The 19,113-nt window shown below is 30.3% G+C and overlaps 1 protein-coding gene across 1 annotated transcript; it reads right to left on the bottom strand.

The window, feature by feature from the left end:
* Window positions 1-14,148: 14,148 nt before the first annotated feature.
* Window positions 14,149-17,744, bottom strand: LOC7482295 (pentatricopeptide repeat-containing protein At3g53170). Its single transcript, XM_024608367.2, has 4 exons — window positions 17,281-17,744; window positions 15,812-16,907; window positions 15,218-15,346; window positions 14,149-14,944 (listed from the first exon to the last, which is right to left on the bottom strand). Exons 1-3 carry the CDS (start codon window positions 17,608-17,610, stop codon window positions 15,324-15,326), a joined length of 1,449 nt encoding a protein of 482 aa, XP_024464135.2. The 5' UTR covers window positions 17,611-17,744; the 3' UTR covers window positions 14,149-14,944; window positions 15,218-15,323.
* Between the last annotated feature and the right edge of the window lie 1,369 nt (window positions 17,745-19,113).

The following is a 19,113-nucleotide window of genomic DNA, read 5'->3' on the forward strand; positions in this document are numbered from 1 at the left end:
TCTCGAAATAATAGATTGAAGACACAATATTTTTTTTAATGATAGATTAAATGTAGTTAAATATATGAAGATAGATTGGATATAACCTCTAGAATATGAGGACATATAAAGCCATCCGAGATTATATATATACTATTATCAAGAAAAAATGTTTTTTTTTATTATTATTACCAAGAAAAAAGGAAAAGAAAAAGAAGACGACGCATTGACAGTACCGTGGAGTGAAATCTCTCTTCATTGTAATTGTAAAAAGAAAATGTTTTTTATTATTATTATTATCAATTATCCTTATTTATAACTTCCTTAATTTCCATAATTACAAAATAATAATGTTTTATGTAGAATATGAAAAAAAAAATCTTAACATTTTGCATGTAGTATCCCTTGTAAATTAAATACAGAGAGTAGTCTCGAATTTATTAAAAACAGCCCTCCATATTAAAATAAGAAGGATTATCGATCGAGAAACTATTTAAATCTCTTAATCTATATCGATTGTTCGTCCACGCAACACATCACTCAACCATTATCCCTCAAATTTTGAAGATTAGTCAATCTAACAATTATTAATATCAATTTAAAATAGATTTTGAGCTTCGACTCGTTATCATGTCTAAGAGCTTTTTGTTTTTTTTTCTAGCAAGTAAGAAGTATTATTTTTTATGAGATTAATTTGGCAGTAAAAAATAATTTTCAATGATTTTATATATTAATTTCTAAAAAATAATAAATGATATTGAATACTAATTTTAAGATTTGAGCTTGAAACGTTAATGAATGGACATACTTTATTAACTACTAAACCAACCCTTAAAATTAAATTAAGCCAATATTACACCGATACTTGTAACACTCATTAGTCTAAAAAATAAAACAACATTTAAAACATGTTATTAAACTAGATTAAGAATAATTTAGGAGGGGAGATTATCAAGGCATTAATCCACGCAAGCACCACGAAACTACTTGTAGTTTGGAAAGTAATTTCTTCTTTTTTCATTAAACAAAGACTTGAGGGCAAAGGTTCGACTGTCTGTGTGAGTGGTCAATTTTAGAACGTGAATTGTCATTTAATAGGATGGCGAGCTGCACGTGACATTCTTTATTTGACACCTGTGACATGAAGTTGGTGGCTGTAACTCTTGGCAATGACAGCTCCATCATGGCCTTACATTGCATTTGTCGACTATGATCAGATTTGGCAGTCGACGGTCAAGATTAATCTCTTGAGGTTAATTAACGCTAGTATAACTGAGTATATTTCCTGACAAGAAAATGATTATATAAAAAGAAGCTTAATTAAAAAACTAGGAAATGAAAAAGAAAATTACTAAGGAAAATGTGAAATCCGGAATTCTCCATTTCAAAGCCTCGATTTCCATGAGGATAGAATGGGCAAGTTTATTAATTTGTTACACCTCTAAAAAATATTTATTACATACATTAATGTCACACTACTTTTATGGTTAAGAGAAAAAGGGTGATGCTAGGTGGGTGAGAAAGAGACAAAATATAAACATAGTATTCAGAGGTTTTTTTGTACTTTCATATGAATTTTATGTAATTATTCAGTCGTGGAGGTATTTTGATATCTGCATCATTCAAATAGTGTTTGTGACACAACCTGGTGGACATAACTGGATTCTACTGTCTTCATAGATGCGCTGTCATGTCCTCTTTCATTTGAAGTAGCGTGTGGCAGCTTACGGTGGTCGTTTGATTTTTTTTCTCCCTTCTTTTCTCTCTCATGACAGGTAATGTATATCATTATCCTCTTTGCTCTTTTACTTTTTAATTTTATTCCTCGTTCTATTAATTTCTTATTCCATTCCATTTTCATTTATAATAGTTTTTATTTTTTAATTTAGTCTTTCAATTGCAATTTCTCATATATTTAATTTTTCATTTTGATTCTTATTTTTTAAAATTTTAATTATGTCATTGGCACTTTCATTGAAGTTTTTTTTCCATTCAATATCATCCTTAAATTAAATTTTCTATTATTTTATTTTTTTAGTTTGACCCTCTTTCTTTGATTTTTTTTCCTTTTATTAAAGCTAATTTTCAATTCAATTAAACTCTTCAATTGAAAATTTGTATCCTTCTAATTAATGTTTTTTCTCACCCTCATTTTTTTTCGATCCTTTATGTAATTAATTTTTTTTTAATTTTATATTTTGACATTTAATTTGTTGAGAATTCAACTTTATACAATCTTATTGCTCTGCGTTTGTTTTTTTTAATATTGGTTTATCTTTTATTTATTTATTTTATTTATTTAAATAAATAAGTATAGTAAACGAAATCAGATACATATCTTATTTTATGTTAAGAAATATCTTAATTTTACTTGTATAAGTTTTTTAATATATATTTTGAATTTTTTATATAAAAAACAATTTAAAATAACCTACATATCCAGTATTTTTTAAAAAAAAAATTATAACCCGTGGTAAAACACGAATTAAATGAATAATACATTAGTAGTTGGTGTATCATATAAGAGTTGGGAGATACATATAAAACACTTTGTTTTTGTCGTTTGTTTCAGTTATTAGTTAGGGGTCCATATACAGGTTCTTGTCGTAAGATTGATTCTGCAAGATACGTTTTGTTGGAGTGATACACACTAGACGACATTAAATGAAAATCACCATTGCTGCACCAGATTAACTACAAACAAATATAGCTTTATTTGAAAAAAAAAATAAAAAAATAAAAAATAAAAAAATGTAGCTTTATTTGAAACGTTTTTTTATACCATTACTTTTTAAAAATTCTGAAGTATTGCTGAATCCACGACGAGACATGCAGTCTCTCTTTTTTTCCCAGGCAAAGGTGAAAAAAACACTTCAATTGAGGATAGTATTGATTTATACGTCCAACGAAGACCATTATCCTTATTTTTTTAAATATATATATTTTTTTACTAAATGGATTTTTCTTTTCGATTCCACCCTACAGTAAAATATATAATTTATTTTCTATTATGATTTTGATTAATATTCTTTTAATTACTATTTTTTATTTTGAATTCCTTTACATGGTTGATTTTTTTTTTAATTTTATCATTTAATATTTGATTGATTGATAATTAAGCTTCATGTTTTTTTTAGATAAGATGCTTCGAGTCTAATGATCCAAGTCACATATTTGAATAGTTAACGTGGGTTGATATTTTTTTTTACTAGATTATTCTAATATTATGATTTGGATCGTGGATTTAGCAGGATAACCCGAGTTGGCTTGGCCTTATTACTGAGTTTATAAGGTTGTCATGCTAACTTGGATGGACCAGGACCAATTGTTTTAGGTTTTTTTACCCCATTCCATCCTTACATATTTCATTGATTGAAAATTAACTTACATTATTTATCTCTATTTGGAGAAATTTTTTTATTTATAGACTATCTTGGTCACTTTTTTTTAAGAACTTGGTCAATCCTAATGTTGTTGTCTATTTTTTTTTCACCTAATGAAAAAAATCAATTTATTTAACTTAATCATGTCTATAATTCAAGCCATGTTTTTTTTCCTTTTTAAAACGTGTTTGCAGTACATAAACATTATTTTTTTACGAATAGTTAAGCCCTGCGGTAAAGTATGGGCACCGAAACTAGTTATTTAACTAAATCACATATGATATAAATTATTTTTCTGCTCCAAGCTTTGAAACATATATAGGAGTACATATATCAATAAAAGTTTATCAAGAGAATATTTGTATACGCGCAGGATATATTAATGTTGTTCCGGGCAATGAACAGACCATCAATGTTTTCAGTTTTCAACTTGGATCCTCTCATGATCAATCAAAATTTTAAATGCCAATTGAATTAGATCATAATTAAAAAAAAATGTAAATAAGAGGTTATTCAAAAACCTTCCCCCCCCTCTTGTTTGTATAGGTTAAGTTTATCAAGCTTAAGATATTAGCCATGTAAAATAATTAAGAGGGAAGTTTCACAAATTACAAAGCAATATCTCTTCTTCTGGATTGTAACTGCAAAAATACAGAGTGACACATTATGAATAAAATGTGTCATAATAGTTTGTTAATATGATAGTCACTAAAGATTTATATGGTTATTAAATTCAGAATTTATAAAATTAATCAAAATACGCGCAAACAATCCGAACATTCATGTTAATAATAATAAAAAAAAGAAATTGCGCCGAGCATGCCGTTTTCATCCTTTACATCATCTTGGACAGAATCCAATGTCGAATTAACAGGGTGAAGACACCCGTTATTATTTTGTTTTAGGCTGGCTGGCGGGGCTGGCCCTGGCGGCACGTGTTTAATTACTAAAACGTGCATGCTGCTAAATGTACCCCCAAAACTTCTGGTTCAACAACCATTCGCAATGTGACACGTAATGCATATTTCCTAATTTTTTGAGATATAATTTCATGATTCTTCCAATTTGACTTCCCGTAATTCTCCAGGTCATGCGAGTTCAAAAATATTGTCTCCTTCATATTTTTTTATGGAGTTACTCTTGATGCATGCTTGGAAAGCTCCTTATTTATGATTCATTAAATTTTAAAGTTTATTTATTTTTTTATTTTAAAAAAAATTAAATCTTTTTTCTTTGTTTTAAATTAATTATTTTTGGGTGTTTTCAGATATTTTGATATGCTAATGTCAAAAATAATTTTTAAAAAATAAAAATAATTATTTTGATATATTTCCGAGCAAAAAGTACTTTAAAAACAACCGTCATCATACTCCTAAACACAATCCTAGTCAAAGAGTCTAACTTGTTTCTGTTCAGACTCCTGTTTTTCTGACTTTTAATTGATTATTCTTAAAGTAAAATAATTGAAAATGTTAAATAAGAGTTCAGGAAAGGATTTTAACATTACTTTCTTGGATTTTGAGAGTGGAAGATGTTTTTCACTTAAAAAAGCTAGGAATGTGATGGTTTCTTTTATGAAATGGTACTTGTTTCATTTAAATAATAAAAATGACTTTAAGAATATCAACAAGGCATAAATGGGTATTAATTAAATCATGTAGTATTTCGATTTAGAAAAAACTGCATATATAATATTTCTACTTGTATTATTTAAAATAGTTCATTTTACCAGTAAAAATATTTATATTTTCAAATAATTTATCTTGTTTTTCTTAAAAAAAACTTAATTTAACTGTGATCTCTAATTTAAACAGAACATAGATAAATTATATAGCTTGTCAAGTATTTTTATTAAGAGCACAAAACTATATTGTTTTCGTCAAACAATTTAATATATTTGATTTTACAAAATAGCAAGGGTCTCTTCTTGCTTCCTAGTCATGATCGAGACAGGAACAAAACCAGTGAGTGATACATCTCTAGCTAGCTAGTAGGTCCAGGTCTCCCCCTCCATTAATTATGACCGACTATATTCAAACCTTCCTGACTATTGTCCTTCTTGTGTAATAAGAACATCTTTTTTTCCTAACAAAAAACTAATATTTCATTCTGTGTGTAGTGATCCACTCACCGACAGAAGAAGAAGAAGAAGATGATGATGATGATTTGGCAAACCCTAGATTTTGACCTTGAATGTGGCCTTTGCTTCGAAGGAAAGAAAGAAAAATGTAATAAAATAAAAGCGTTGTATGTAAAAGAATACGATGAAATACAAAGAGATGAATCATAATAGTTTAGTACTGCACGCTACCAAAATATATATTAGCGAGAAATTAAAATAAAATAAAGTAACTGATGAAAAATATTTTGTTAATAATTTTTTATGAAAATAGTGATGAAATATTTTTAATAAAAATAATGATGGAATATTCCATTGATATTTAATAATTTTCTTGTTTAACTGAAAAAAATAGATATCATTAATATACAGAGGATAATCTTTCTTCCTAGTAAAATGGTTGCTGCTTAAGAAATATATTTTTTTTATAATAGCTTAAGAAATTCTTAGTAAATCTAAATGACAACTATCAATAATTAAGTGCAATCTTGAGATGTATAGCTCAATTGGTCAAGTTTTAGGTTTATTTTTTAGAAGTCACCAGTTAAAGTCCCACAAACTTCAGGGCCACTAGAGGCTTACATGATGATTAAATTCAGGGCGCGTGAGATTAGTTAAGATGCGTGCAAGCTGACCCGAACACCTACGTTTAATAAAAAAAATAATTAAGTGCAAAACTACCGACAACAAAAGTACAAACAATTATCAATAATAATAAAGTAGTATTTGTTATTGTGATAACGATTATTTTTTAAAGTGTTTTTTATTTGGAAATATATTAAAACAATATATTTTTTATTTTTTAAAAATTAATTTTTCATATTAGCATCTATATATATAGAATTTCAAATTAAATAATTAAATAATTTTTAAAAATAATTTTTAAATGTATAAAAAATAAACACACTCTGAATTAGAAAAGCTGTCCCAGCTGATCTTAAAGTCTAGTTGTAAAACAAACAAGCTAAAATGGCTAATTAATTCTTAACAACCACACAATGATCTCTAATTTGACAGGCAAACAACCTTATAATGCATGCAATTAATGTCCTCTTTGATTTGCTGTCATTGTTTAAACTGACAGGTTTAATTTGTGGCCATTGTTATCATTTCCTTAATTACTACTACATGATTATCATTCAGCTTTCTGTCTCCAAATCCTCTAGCTGATTAAGTAATTATTATTAGATAAGGTTTTGGATAATCTTTTTGTACTGTGCAACAGTTGACGATAGAAAGTCGTGGAACAATCACCAATGTTCAGACCTTTTATGAGAGTATGGTTGAAAACATGGTAAATATTATTTTTTAATAAAAATATATTTTTTTATTTTTTAATTTTTTTTTAACATTAACAAATGAAAATAATCTAAAATTATTAAAAAAATAATTTAAAATAAAAAAATTTCAAAAGCAAACATAAAAAAAACACTCATCATGTAAAGAAAGAATACTGAAATATGGCCGATAGTTATCATTTTGATATTCAAAAACATGTATTTGTCTTTCACGAAACATTATTAATTTCATGGCATAAAAAAGAACAAGTCCACGATATTAAACTGGAAGATATATAAAAATTGGATGTTGTTTTCCTAATTGATAATCAATTTATACTATTGAATTTGAAGATTCATACTCTACTACTTGCTGAAGAATAGGTAATATTAATTTTGAAGGGTGTAACTCAACTGATTATGTCTTAAATTTACTTATTAGAGATCATCAGTTCGAGTCTCACAAACTTCAGGGCCACTGGAGACTTACATAGTCGTTAATTTCAAGACCCATGAAATTAATCGAGATACACGCAAGCTGACCTGAACATCCACGTTAATAAAAAAACATATAGGTAATATCATAACAACAACTAATGATCGCTACAAAATGCTTATTAATTAACTGTTTATGAAATAAAAAGTAGGCTTATAATTAATTTTAAGAGTTAATTACTTCCACCCCTCTCTGTTTTGGATCTCATAAACACTTTACACTCTCTGTCTTAAAAACCCTGTACTTTTCATCTTCTTTTATATTTAATCTTAATTAATTATGATTGCACTTCTGCCTCCCGTTAAAAACTTGTTAACTGGCCATAGAAATTGATTTTATTTTTAATCAAAATTCTATAAAAGAATCAAATAACCCCTAAAAATATAATGAATGCATAGAATATACAATTAAAATGTTTATTTATTATTAAAAAGGCTCATTAAGAAAAATCACTCACTTCACTCAACCTCGTTTCATTTTGGTATCAGCTGAAAAAATCAAGCAAAATCTGTTGGTTCCATTGGTAAACCAGCAAGTCCTTATTTTTATGGGTAATATTTTTCCAGTAACTCCAACCTTAGCAACGATTTTGCTAATATTTTTTTAAAATTATTAATCCTATTATTAGATTAAGACGAGAAAGAAATAGATTACTGGAAAAGGGCCAAAGACCAATACATAAGCCAAGGCTCCAAATACGCCTGCGGCTCACGATGTGAGGAATAAGCAAAACAAGACCAAAATATACAAAAATAAAAAATAAAGAAAATCAGATTTGCGACATGACATCGGCCAATCTAGCTCGGATTCAAAACAAAAGATATCATGACAGAGGTAGCGTAGTGTTGATCATTCCAAAAATAGTTTATAATATGATTAAATAAACGATTAAATGGTACAATCATTCCGAACCAGCCAAGCATGATTTCACAATTGATCGAAACTATATATAAACGATATTGTCTCAATCATATTGTAGAAACTTTGATGTTCATCGTCCAATCCCAAAAAATGGTCGGGAAATTAATAACACGATACCTCTTTTTTTCCCCAGCATCCATTTATATATGTCTAATCCATCCAATAGCCAAAATTGGTCGGAAAAATGCCATTATAATTTGTTTTCCACGGCTCAATGATGATCCATTTATTGGCACCCACTTTTTACCACGTACTGTGATTAGTGGGCAAAAAAAAGAGTTATTTTCATGCTCTGCTTTTGACTTTTGGGGTGTACGTATTAGCCACTATATATCTAAGAGATTAATTAGAAGTTACTCAATCCACATTCCATATATCGCATGATTAAGAAAAAAAATTATTATTTTTTTGTCAGAAAGGGATGTTCTTCTTCGAGATCTTTTAAGAAAGAAATGACTTAATTTGATCTCAGTTGAAGAAAATATTACCTTTGAAAGTATTGTTTTATATTTATATATGAAAATTTTGTTTGTTTTTCTTAAAGCTATATCTTTCCATTCTATCTTGAAAGTTATAGATAGCCATCCTGCCACCATGTTTTAAATGGGAACGGAAAATTCTATGATGTATAATGAATAATTAGTAATATTTTATTAATTATTATTTAAGATGAAATTCATTACTCATAAAAAATTAATAAGAATATTTTCATTTAGAATTTCTATCTCCTAATTATATCTAATAATTTTTGTAAAAAAAATATATCTAAAAAGTAACTAATAAAATATAACTAGTTATTCTATGTGTATTATAAAATATCTCGGATGGGACCGAGATGCAACTGTTTTTATTTTATTTCTTTGAAAAGAAAAATAAGTGATCTGGGGGAATAAGAAAGAAACTAGTCAAATTGTTTCAATTCTCCAACTGGATAAATTCTATGAACACAAAAACTGCAGTTTAAAATTGAAACACACACACACACATATATATATATTCCATCATTTTACCAAAAAGTGTAACTGTTCCTTTTATCACTTAATTGATTCTACAGAACCAAATGCCAAATACCGGTTCCAAGGAGGCATAAATTGTGGTGGCTTGAAAAGGAAATAAAAATAGAAGAACACTTGTCCAAGTTGCCATGAAAGTGGATACGCATTCGAGTTTTAGAGAAAGAGATGTCCGATATATAGCATATAGCATAAGAATTCGTAAGTAGTTGCAGTAATGGTGGCAGAGAATAGATGAAAGAGGTCAAATTGCCACTCTTCCAAGTTCAATTCCATTCCACGAGAGGTCTGCTGGAACAAAGAATATGCAGTTCTTGATCAATCAGTCATCACTGCAAAATATATATATATACAAATCTCTTTCTTGGTTTACTTAATCACACATAATTAAGGTTCCCGCAGGCAGTTTTTCATCTTCATTTTTAATTTCTTCTTCACATTAACACTTGATAAAAGAAGGAGGAGGTAATTTGTTGCCTAATCTTCACGATCTCAATAATAATAAGTAACAATATTCAATCTAGAATCTCCTAGAATAATTTACCAATCAATCTTTTAAAAAATTATTTTTTACCAATCTATATATATATATATATAACAAACGCTATACAAAGGCGTTGAAACCATGGAAGGTTAAAGTGTTTTGCAGCAGTCGCTTCTGTCATGATTGCTGCGTAATGGTAATCCCGTTGGGACGACAATTACACTTTGCCACAATATGCAATTCCTCTCTTGGACGCTCCTTCCCTCTTTTCTTTTTTTTCTTCTAAAAAAACCCAACACTTAGTTTTCTTCAAGCAGTCGTCTCACCTTCGAGACTTGAGAATATTGCTCGTTATTTGTTTATTATATGATGATTCAAACTCATTTTTCTTCATATAAGTGAGATATAATAATTAATTTCTATATAATTAAGCTGTCTAAATTTGAGATTTTTAGAAGGTTTTCTTAATTTATTATCTAGATTTGAAAGACTATCATACATTCTTGGTATTGTCTATTATCATCCAAACATCGAGTTATAGTTTCTATTAATACATGAAATCAGTGATGTATCTATATCTTATTTAAAAATATAGACAAAAAAAAAACAATTGCACTTTAAAAATATTAATAAAATGGCTTTATTTTATTAATATTTTGCAAGATATTAAAAAATATATCACATAAATTCCTATATTATATATATTTCAGAATTTTATAAGTAATTGTTTTTTACAATATTGGGCTTTATACTTGCAAGCTTTCCGTGAGTTAACTACATTATTAAATCTTTATACATGCAGGAGTATTTGAATTTTAAAAAATCGCACGTGATATTTCACATAGAAGTAAGATTTATGAATAATTTTTATAGTGAATATGATATTTATACATGAATTTTACAACGAATCTCAAGAAGATGAAGAGCACAATTCCCAGGAAACTTAATAATAACGACGATAATAAATCATACAGGACGTCAGTGCCTGCAATATTAGTGCAAATATTTTTATATTCTATACAATAATGTAAGACATTGCATTCACATGACAGGCATAGGCACATATTCCCCCCGCGTTGCCGCATAATTAAACGCGTAAAGGTGGCCCATGCATTTGATATGGAGATGATGAAGATGCTGTTCTGTATTTATGATAGCCTCTCCTTTTCTTCTCTTTTTTCATGAGAGAAAATTCGTTTTTTTTTTTTGTTTTTTACTAAATTTTACATAGAATTTTGTTTTAAATCTTAGTTTTATAGAAGTTAAGATAACATATTTTCAATTCTTGAAAATCTATTATTTATTTGTTTATTTTATATGCAAAAAGCAATCTTATTTTAAATCTATTTTTTTAAAATCATAACTAAAAATATTTTTTATCTCAAAAACAGGAAGAAAAAAAAGAAGAAGCAACGGTATGGGTAGATGATTGACTAGAAGCCACGTTTCTGCGAACGTTTGTCAAGCCAAATCAGTCGTGGTAGATGATTGACATAATTCCGGCAAGACGTTAGAATATCCGGCTAGCATGATTTTCTTCTTCTTTGTGCGGTTAATTACGCTTAAAAAAAACATTAATTTCTTGATTACAAGTTAATTAAAATTGGACTTGATATCACCATCTTAGAATGTTGTTCATGAGCTTGAAAGACTTCCATCCTTCTTGCTTGTCCGAGCATGAGAAAGTGGATTGTGACTGTTACAAGCATCATTGATTCATCCTGATAATCTATTGATGATGTTGCATTTCATCATATATATGTAGAGAAATGTGAAAGGAATAATGATCATTTACCCACGACCTAGCTTGGTACAAAATTCAAAATGACCAACACGCACACATATATATTAACATGCATCGATCTAGATTCATGCATCTAGATCCTGAGCTAGCCTTCAAGTACTTGTTGAAATACATGATCTTGAATCCATGTCCCATAAGGTTCATGTGATTTTCGTTTATGGGGAATTAATGAACCCTAGGTAGTTAAGACCACACTTTTGAACATTTTTGAGATTTTTTTTTAGTATCAAATTATTTTTTATGTGTTTTTTTTATCGTTTTGATGTGTTGATATCAAAGATGAATTTTTAAAAATAAAAAAAAAATTATTTTGATGTATTTCTAAAAAAAACATTTTGAAAAGCAACATATACCACACTTTCAAATAGATTCTTAGTTTACCTCCCACCCCTGTATATTATAACAACTTAAGCCTTAATTTCATTTGTGATGTTTTAGTATAATATTATTTAATCACATTGAGTAACAAACAGGATAATTCAGGTTGATAATAATAACAATTTTGTTGAATTAAAAGAAATTAACTACAAAGATCTAATTGAATAAGATAAAAGATAGTTAATTAGCACACTCGAGGTTGCTTGGGTTTCCATAAAAATCTATTGAAGATTGTCCAACCCTCTCATGACTTAATAGAAAATCCCACAGGTTTTTTCATAACCTAGCAAGAATTCTACTTAAATATATATAAAAAAAACAAATTCAAATTATTCAAATTTAAATTTAAGAGATCCTCAAAATAGAAGTAAATTAAAGCTAATGCTATTACACACCGAACAAATTTAACAAGTAAAAATTATCTTTAATAAAGTCTTTAAACTTTAATTTTAAACAATGATATGAAATTCAGATCCATTTACTGTCTAGATTAAGTATAGAGTAATCGAAGTGTGTGTAAGTTAACTCGAACACCCACAATTACTATATATATATAAGTATGGATAAGGGAGGAGTAACATTAACTCCTTAGCAAGTGAGATAGCAACATGGTAGGTTAGAAATTAAACATTGCGTGGCATTTAATTTAATATCCAAAACTGCAGTCGACTTTCTAAATGTGGTTACAGGGCCCTCCCTCCACCATGTCTGAATCTCAAGAGTCTCACGTTATTGGTTTGCCAGGCAAGTTGGCTCTACTGTTGACCTGCCTCCATAGATGAGCTCCCTTTCACATTCAAGCTCATAATGTGTATATATAAATATGCATGCTATGGCTTTTATGCAACTTTACCGAACAAATCCTTAGAATTGACCCTTTCACGGCCCCCTTTCCTAGACTTTCGGGGTTGTATAGGCGTCGGTTCATAGGCTGACATATATTATTTTGATAATTATTTTTTATTTACAAATATATCAAAATAATTTAATTTTTTAAAATTTATTTTTAATATCAGAATAACTTGAAAATATTTTTAAAATATTTTTAATTTTTTTTCAAAAACAAATTATGGGTGGGTTTTCAAGGCATTACAATTTTCATAGATGTAATTATTAATTAAGTTCGATGATTTCTAATAACATGTTCTTGGAGTCATGTTGAACGCTCCATTAGAAGCTACTGGCTTGTTGTGAGCCAACGCCTAAGAGGAAGAAAAGCGGTCATGTCAACTGTCAGCTTCACGATCTCTTACCATCTCACAGAAATTTGGGAGCCTTGACCGTGAAAGGTCCTGTCCTCCCAAGACTCATCATTTAGGTCTTGAATTTTTTGCGTTTTCGCCGCCCATTGTAAATTTGTCGTTCCTTTTCTTTTTCTATGTGTTTTCTCCTGTGAAATCAGGTTCCTGTTAATGGATGATTTGTGGTTCCTTCGCGTTGAAGGGCAACATGTATTTTTTTTTATTTTAAAAAAATTATTTAAATTTTTTTTTAGATGTACTCATATAAAAAATAAATTTTAAAAAATAAAAATAAATTATTTTTATATATTTCTAAATAAAAAAATATTTTAAAAAAATAATGTCTATACAGAAAAAAAAAACATGTTAAATGTTAATCTTCCATCTAGATGGGCATATGGACGGTTTTCAAAATGAAATTATACCTTAGAAATATATTTCCAATTTTGTAATCCATTGCCGACATGTGGTAATTTGAACCCAAGAGAAAAAGAGGTAAAGAATGACAAATAGAAAACGCAGTACCAGTTTTGGGGAGCTAAACTTTGGTCGGGATTTTTTTTTTCATACTAAGTTACTTTTAAATATTATTTCCCGAAATAGGGTGCTCCTCTTAATCTTGTTTTTAAAAACATTAAATTTTATGCCATGTAAATTCATATAAAAAAAAAGTTCTTCACAAAATAATATCCATGTCATTTAAAAAAAAATTAAGAAACCAGGGGGTTATAATTTATTAATTAAAAATACATTAAAATAATATTTTTTTATTTTTTAAAATTTATTTTTAATATTACCATGTTAAAACAATATGAAAACATAAAAAAAATATAATTTTTTTTTAAAATACTTTTAAAATACAAAAAGGAACAATTTTTTAATATCAAAAGTTATCAGTTGAACGGTTTGCTTGGAACCAAAATATTTCACCACGAGAATGGTCATAGCCATAGTTAATAGTCAATACCATTGGGGAGCCTTTTTCAAGTAATACCATTGAAGAAAGCAGAACAAGTAATACCATCACCAACCTACTACACCTGAAATAAAACTGCTCAATGAAGGGCGTCCCATTCTAACAGGACAAGACATCAGCCTCAACAATTGCTTAGATTACATGCTATTCATAAGCTTATTGCATCAAATAAATAAAAAATTGTCAATAACATGAAAAAATATCAACGATGTCCATCATATGCTATCCTTCCCCTCCTTGTCTACATTCCTCTCTTGTCTTTCCTTTTTATTTCTTTATAACAAGATAATTGGAGATTACAACCTGACTAATTTCTACACTCTGAACTTTCAGGGAGTGATTGTTGCATAGTTTGAGTGTGGACCAGACCAATCAAATTATCTGGATGCTCTAAACTAACCAATTGTAACAAACGGATCTAGGGCAACGATCAATGTGATTGGTTGTGTCTAAATGGACCGAGTGGCTGAGTCTGTAACAATCTATCACACTCAAGCGACCCCCTAAACCTGCTTGGCTACGGAATCTTATGTGTTTCTCGTGCAGGAAAATTTGTGGATGCGTACCAATAGAATATCCGTGCTTTTTGCACAAGCAAGAACCTTAGGGCGATACCACAGAAAAAACCAGGTGCTTGTCAGGCATGTAGATGCATGTCAAGGAGCAGGACTGCACCAAAAGTTGTCAAGCTCACATTATTGGCATGGTTCATATGTTGATCCCGAATACCTCCCTGCGGATACATGAGGGCAAAACCAAAGGTTGGTATCCAGAAGTAGAGGATGCTGATTGGATCATCCACCGTATGCAACAGATATTATAGAACTGAAGGTGTGTATTCATTCTTATCATGGCAAGAAGCAGGAAGTTTCCCTGTCACAGATACGTGAAGGCAGAATTAAGTAATTTAGTGATTCTAATGAAACCAGAAAAGGAAAAATAAAACAGTGTGTGCACTTAATGAAGCAAGGAAGCATGGATTCAGAGGTCATGGGGGTGACAGGGTGTCGGATCTTCCATAATGTAACTAGTTAATGTTAAGTGTTTCAGGGCGACATACCTTGAACCTCAATTAATGTCTGTGCGTGAGTGCTTGTGTGTCAATTAATTTTCACAATTCACAAGTGTTAGGAAGACTGTACTCACCGGAAACAGAAGCGGTCATGAGAAATAAGTATTTCTTCCCAAACTATCACCTCAGACATTTAATTGTCTTATATTTGAATGTTGCTCTTCCACAATAACCCTCATGCTAGGCTCCAATCAACCTAGTACCTGAGCACCCATGAGAAAGCAGTAAAGCATATCCATAAGTCTTTATCTTGTCTAAAGAACGTTATCATAACAAACAATTCTAAAATTCATGATAAACAAGCTCTTTCGGGTTAAACTTTAAGTGGTCTTCACATATATTGAGGCATAACCACTGAATTGAGAGGTAACACAGAATTCCTCCTCAAATCCCTCTACCTGGGAAGGAGCTACCTTTTTTTTCTTCTCAGAAGGCACAACTTAAATCATGTTCAACAATACCCCAAACAGTTTTCAAATCCAAATTTCTTTCACGCAAGTCCTCCTCATTACTTTCAAACAAACAGGCATAGAATGGTTCAAAATACCAAAATGAAAATGAAGACGTTAAATTTAACAAGCAGGGAAGTTAACCTAACTAGTTAAAGGAAAAAATTGCATAGGCCAACAAACAATATCACTAGAAAGTAGGGAAGCCATCACGCATACCTGAATTCTTCCTGGTTGCAATCATCATATTCTCCATGCCTTGTGCAGCTTCAATCATGCCTTGCGCGTTGTAGGCTTGAATCATGGTAGCAAAGGTGATGCTCTCCGGCTTGCATTTTCTCCCTTCCATTCCCAGAAACAACTCAGACATCTTTTCTATATCACCTGCTCGACCATAGGCACTGATGACGCAGTTGAAGAATGGGGTATCTAGTATCACATCAGAGTTCTCCACCTGCCTCAGAATTGAATCAACCTTCATTATATGCCCAGCTTTACTGTAAGCACTAACAAGAGAACAGTAAGTGACAGTGTTAGGCTTAATTCCTAGATGTTTCATTTTGCTGAAGTATTCCTCCATGGTCTCAATATCCCCGGCCTTTCCAAATGTCTCAATGATAATATTATGAGTAACAATTGATGGAGAAAAGAACCTGTTCTCCATGAATTCCAAAACAGACCTCATCTTGCCATACATGCCTGCTTTCCCATATGATCTGATCAGGATATTGAACGTCTTAATATCTTGCCTTAGACCCATTAACTGAAATTCAGTGTACCACTTCTCCATCTTGTCTATCCGCCCACTGCTCCCATAAGCCCCAATGATGGAATTAAATGTGAAAAGATCTGGAACAGAGCTGCCGCTTTCAATCATATCTGTCAATGTGTTCTCCATTTCTTCAAACATTTTAGCCTTACCGTATCCATCGATGATAGTGTTGTACGTAACAGAGCTGCATTCAATTCCTAGATATGACATCTCAGCAAGAATTCCTCGAATAAGTTCAAAACGATGGAGTTTAATGCAACAGTTTATAAGTATGGAATATGTATACACATCTGGTTTGCATTCAGAGATTGCTTTCATTTCAACAACAATAGAAAACGCCTTGTCAAGTTGACCACTTTTTCCATAAGCACTCACAAGAGCAGTATAAACATCAATTGTAGGTTTGAGGCCATCAGACAGCATGACCTCAAAAAGCAAGCTGCCCTCCTCAGGTTGCCTGCACTTGCCAAGCATCATCAACAACTTGGTGTATGTTTTGGTTCTCGGCTCGTACCAATGTTGCTTACGAAGAAGTTCAAAAATCTAAAAACCAGACACGGACTTTATTTTAGAATATATGCATGCATTCTAAACACAAACGTCAGTAATCATAACAATAAAATACCAGCAAGTTTCTAGAAATTGCCAAATGCATTGCTTGAATTTAACAACCATCGTATAATGCCATGATCATGGAAAGTTAATCACTTTCTTGATACACTAATGCACTTGTATAGCAATATCACTAATTCAAACTTGGCTGAGAGAAACAAAAGCACACATTAACCACCATCGACATAACTCAAATGAAACATAACACAGCAGACCTTAAACCAAAATCACATACTATAAAACATGAAAATAACTAAAAAACAATAAAAAGAACACAACTTCACAAAAAAAAAAACCCACAAACCTTAAGAGCAGATTCCCATTGGTTTTCTTTTATAGCGTCGTCAAGAGCTTCTAAAACAGCTTTAGGCCAAAGGTTATTATATTTCTTGGAGTTGGCTTTTTGTTCAATAGCTTTTATAGCAGCTTCAGTTCTTAGAATCCTAGACAACTCCTTCTTGGATTGTCTTTGGAGCCCAGTTGAAGTTGGGTCGGGGCACCATTTAGAGGATTGGATAGTAAGAAATTGTGGGTCTTGGTTTCCATTGGATCCTGCAAAGAGGTTTTTTGAAGGAGGGGTAGAGATTGAGAGTGACCAGCTCATGTTAGTGAAGGAAAGGGGTTGTGGCTGCATTACGCCGGGAGTGGAGTTCAAGGAATTTGAGGCTTTAGAGGTCTGGGTTACTGGTCAGGGACAGCTTGGGTTTTGAAATTTTATCGAGGTGTTTCTACTTTCTAAAGGAAGATAAGATAGAAGTGAGCGCATTTTAGCAGAAGTTAACAAGCAAGAATCTAATTTAAAGTGAAAGATAAGATGGATACAAATACAATTATTTTACACCAATTATCAATTTTATTTTATATATTTTAATTTATTTTAAATTAGATTCTTGTTGCTAATTTTATTTATATATATATATATATATATATATATAAATTTTTCATAAAAATATAATTTATTTATATGAAATACAAAAAGAAAAAAATTTCAGAAAAAATATAATATTTTTTAAAAATATTATAAAATTAAAAAAAACATTTTAAAAGATCAATAACCATTTAAGGAAAAAAAATTAAATCAAACAGTTTAAAAACTAAAAAAGAATTTTTAATTAATATCTAAATATAAAAATTAATTGAAAAAAAAATGCAAGGCGATGGGGGCCTAATAGGCCGTCCACACGCTTGACTATCCAAGAACCCAAATCTCTGTGCCTAGAAATGTTTTTTTTTAAGGGGCACCCGCTATTATTTTTTTCTTACATGCAACCTATCGATTGTTGTGGTATATAACCTGTCACTGCTGGACTGATTCCTAATCATATTTATTGATCGAAAAATCGAAGCTGAAGTTTTTACAAGTCTAGAATCCTTTTTCTGGCTCATTTTTCCTGGAAAATAATTCAAAAACACCATTACAATTTTAATAAATTTATTTTTATTTTTAAAACATCCAATAAAAAAAAAGACATTGATCCACCTTTTCGGACATCCACTATCTCCATTGAACTCTTTTTAAAAAAATTAATTCATTAATATAAAAATTAATTATTTTGATTGTTGAAATTTGATTATTAAACTACCTTCTTTCTAGGATCACCTTTTTTTATATATATATATCTTAACATTTACGTATGGAAATGTAAAGAAATTAAAGCTTGAAATTAAAACGGGAGTTGCCAAAACAACATGTATCAAATAATAGAAAAGGTGAAATTTTAGGTATCGAAATAAAGATCTCAGCTTCAAAATCTAACTTGGAACATGTATTTTTGTTTTTTTGTCGAGTCTAGTCCTCGGTATTTCAATTTTTATTTTCAATACTATTGAAGTCTGATCTGCGACATCAAAACTCAGTCTATCTTAACCATCTAGGTGGTGGTCCAGTGATAAGAGCTTGGAACTAAGAGGTTTGCTCCCTCTGTAGTCTCAGGTTCGAGCCATGTAGTTGCTCATATGATGGCCACTGGAGGCTTACATGGTCGTTAACTTCAGGGCCCGTGGGATTAGTCGAGGTGCGCGCAAGCTGGCCCGGACACCCGCGTTAAACTAAAAAAAACAAAAACCCAATCCATCTTTGAAAATCCTTAAAAACCAAGCACATGCGGAACAATGCAAATCATAAGGAATGTAAACA

Source organism: Populus trichocarpa, chromosome 9 (genome assembly GCF_000002775.5).
Source record: "Populus trichocarpa isolate Nisqually-1 chromosome 9, P.trichocarpa_v4.1, whole genome shotgun sequence".
NCBI classification, from domain to species: domain Eukaryota; kingdom Viridiplantae; phylum Streptophyta; class Magnoliopsida; order Malpighiales; family Salicaceae; genus Populus; species Populus trichocarpa.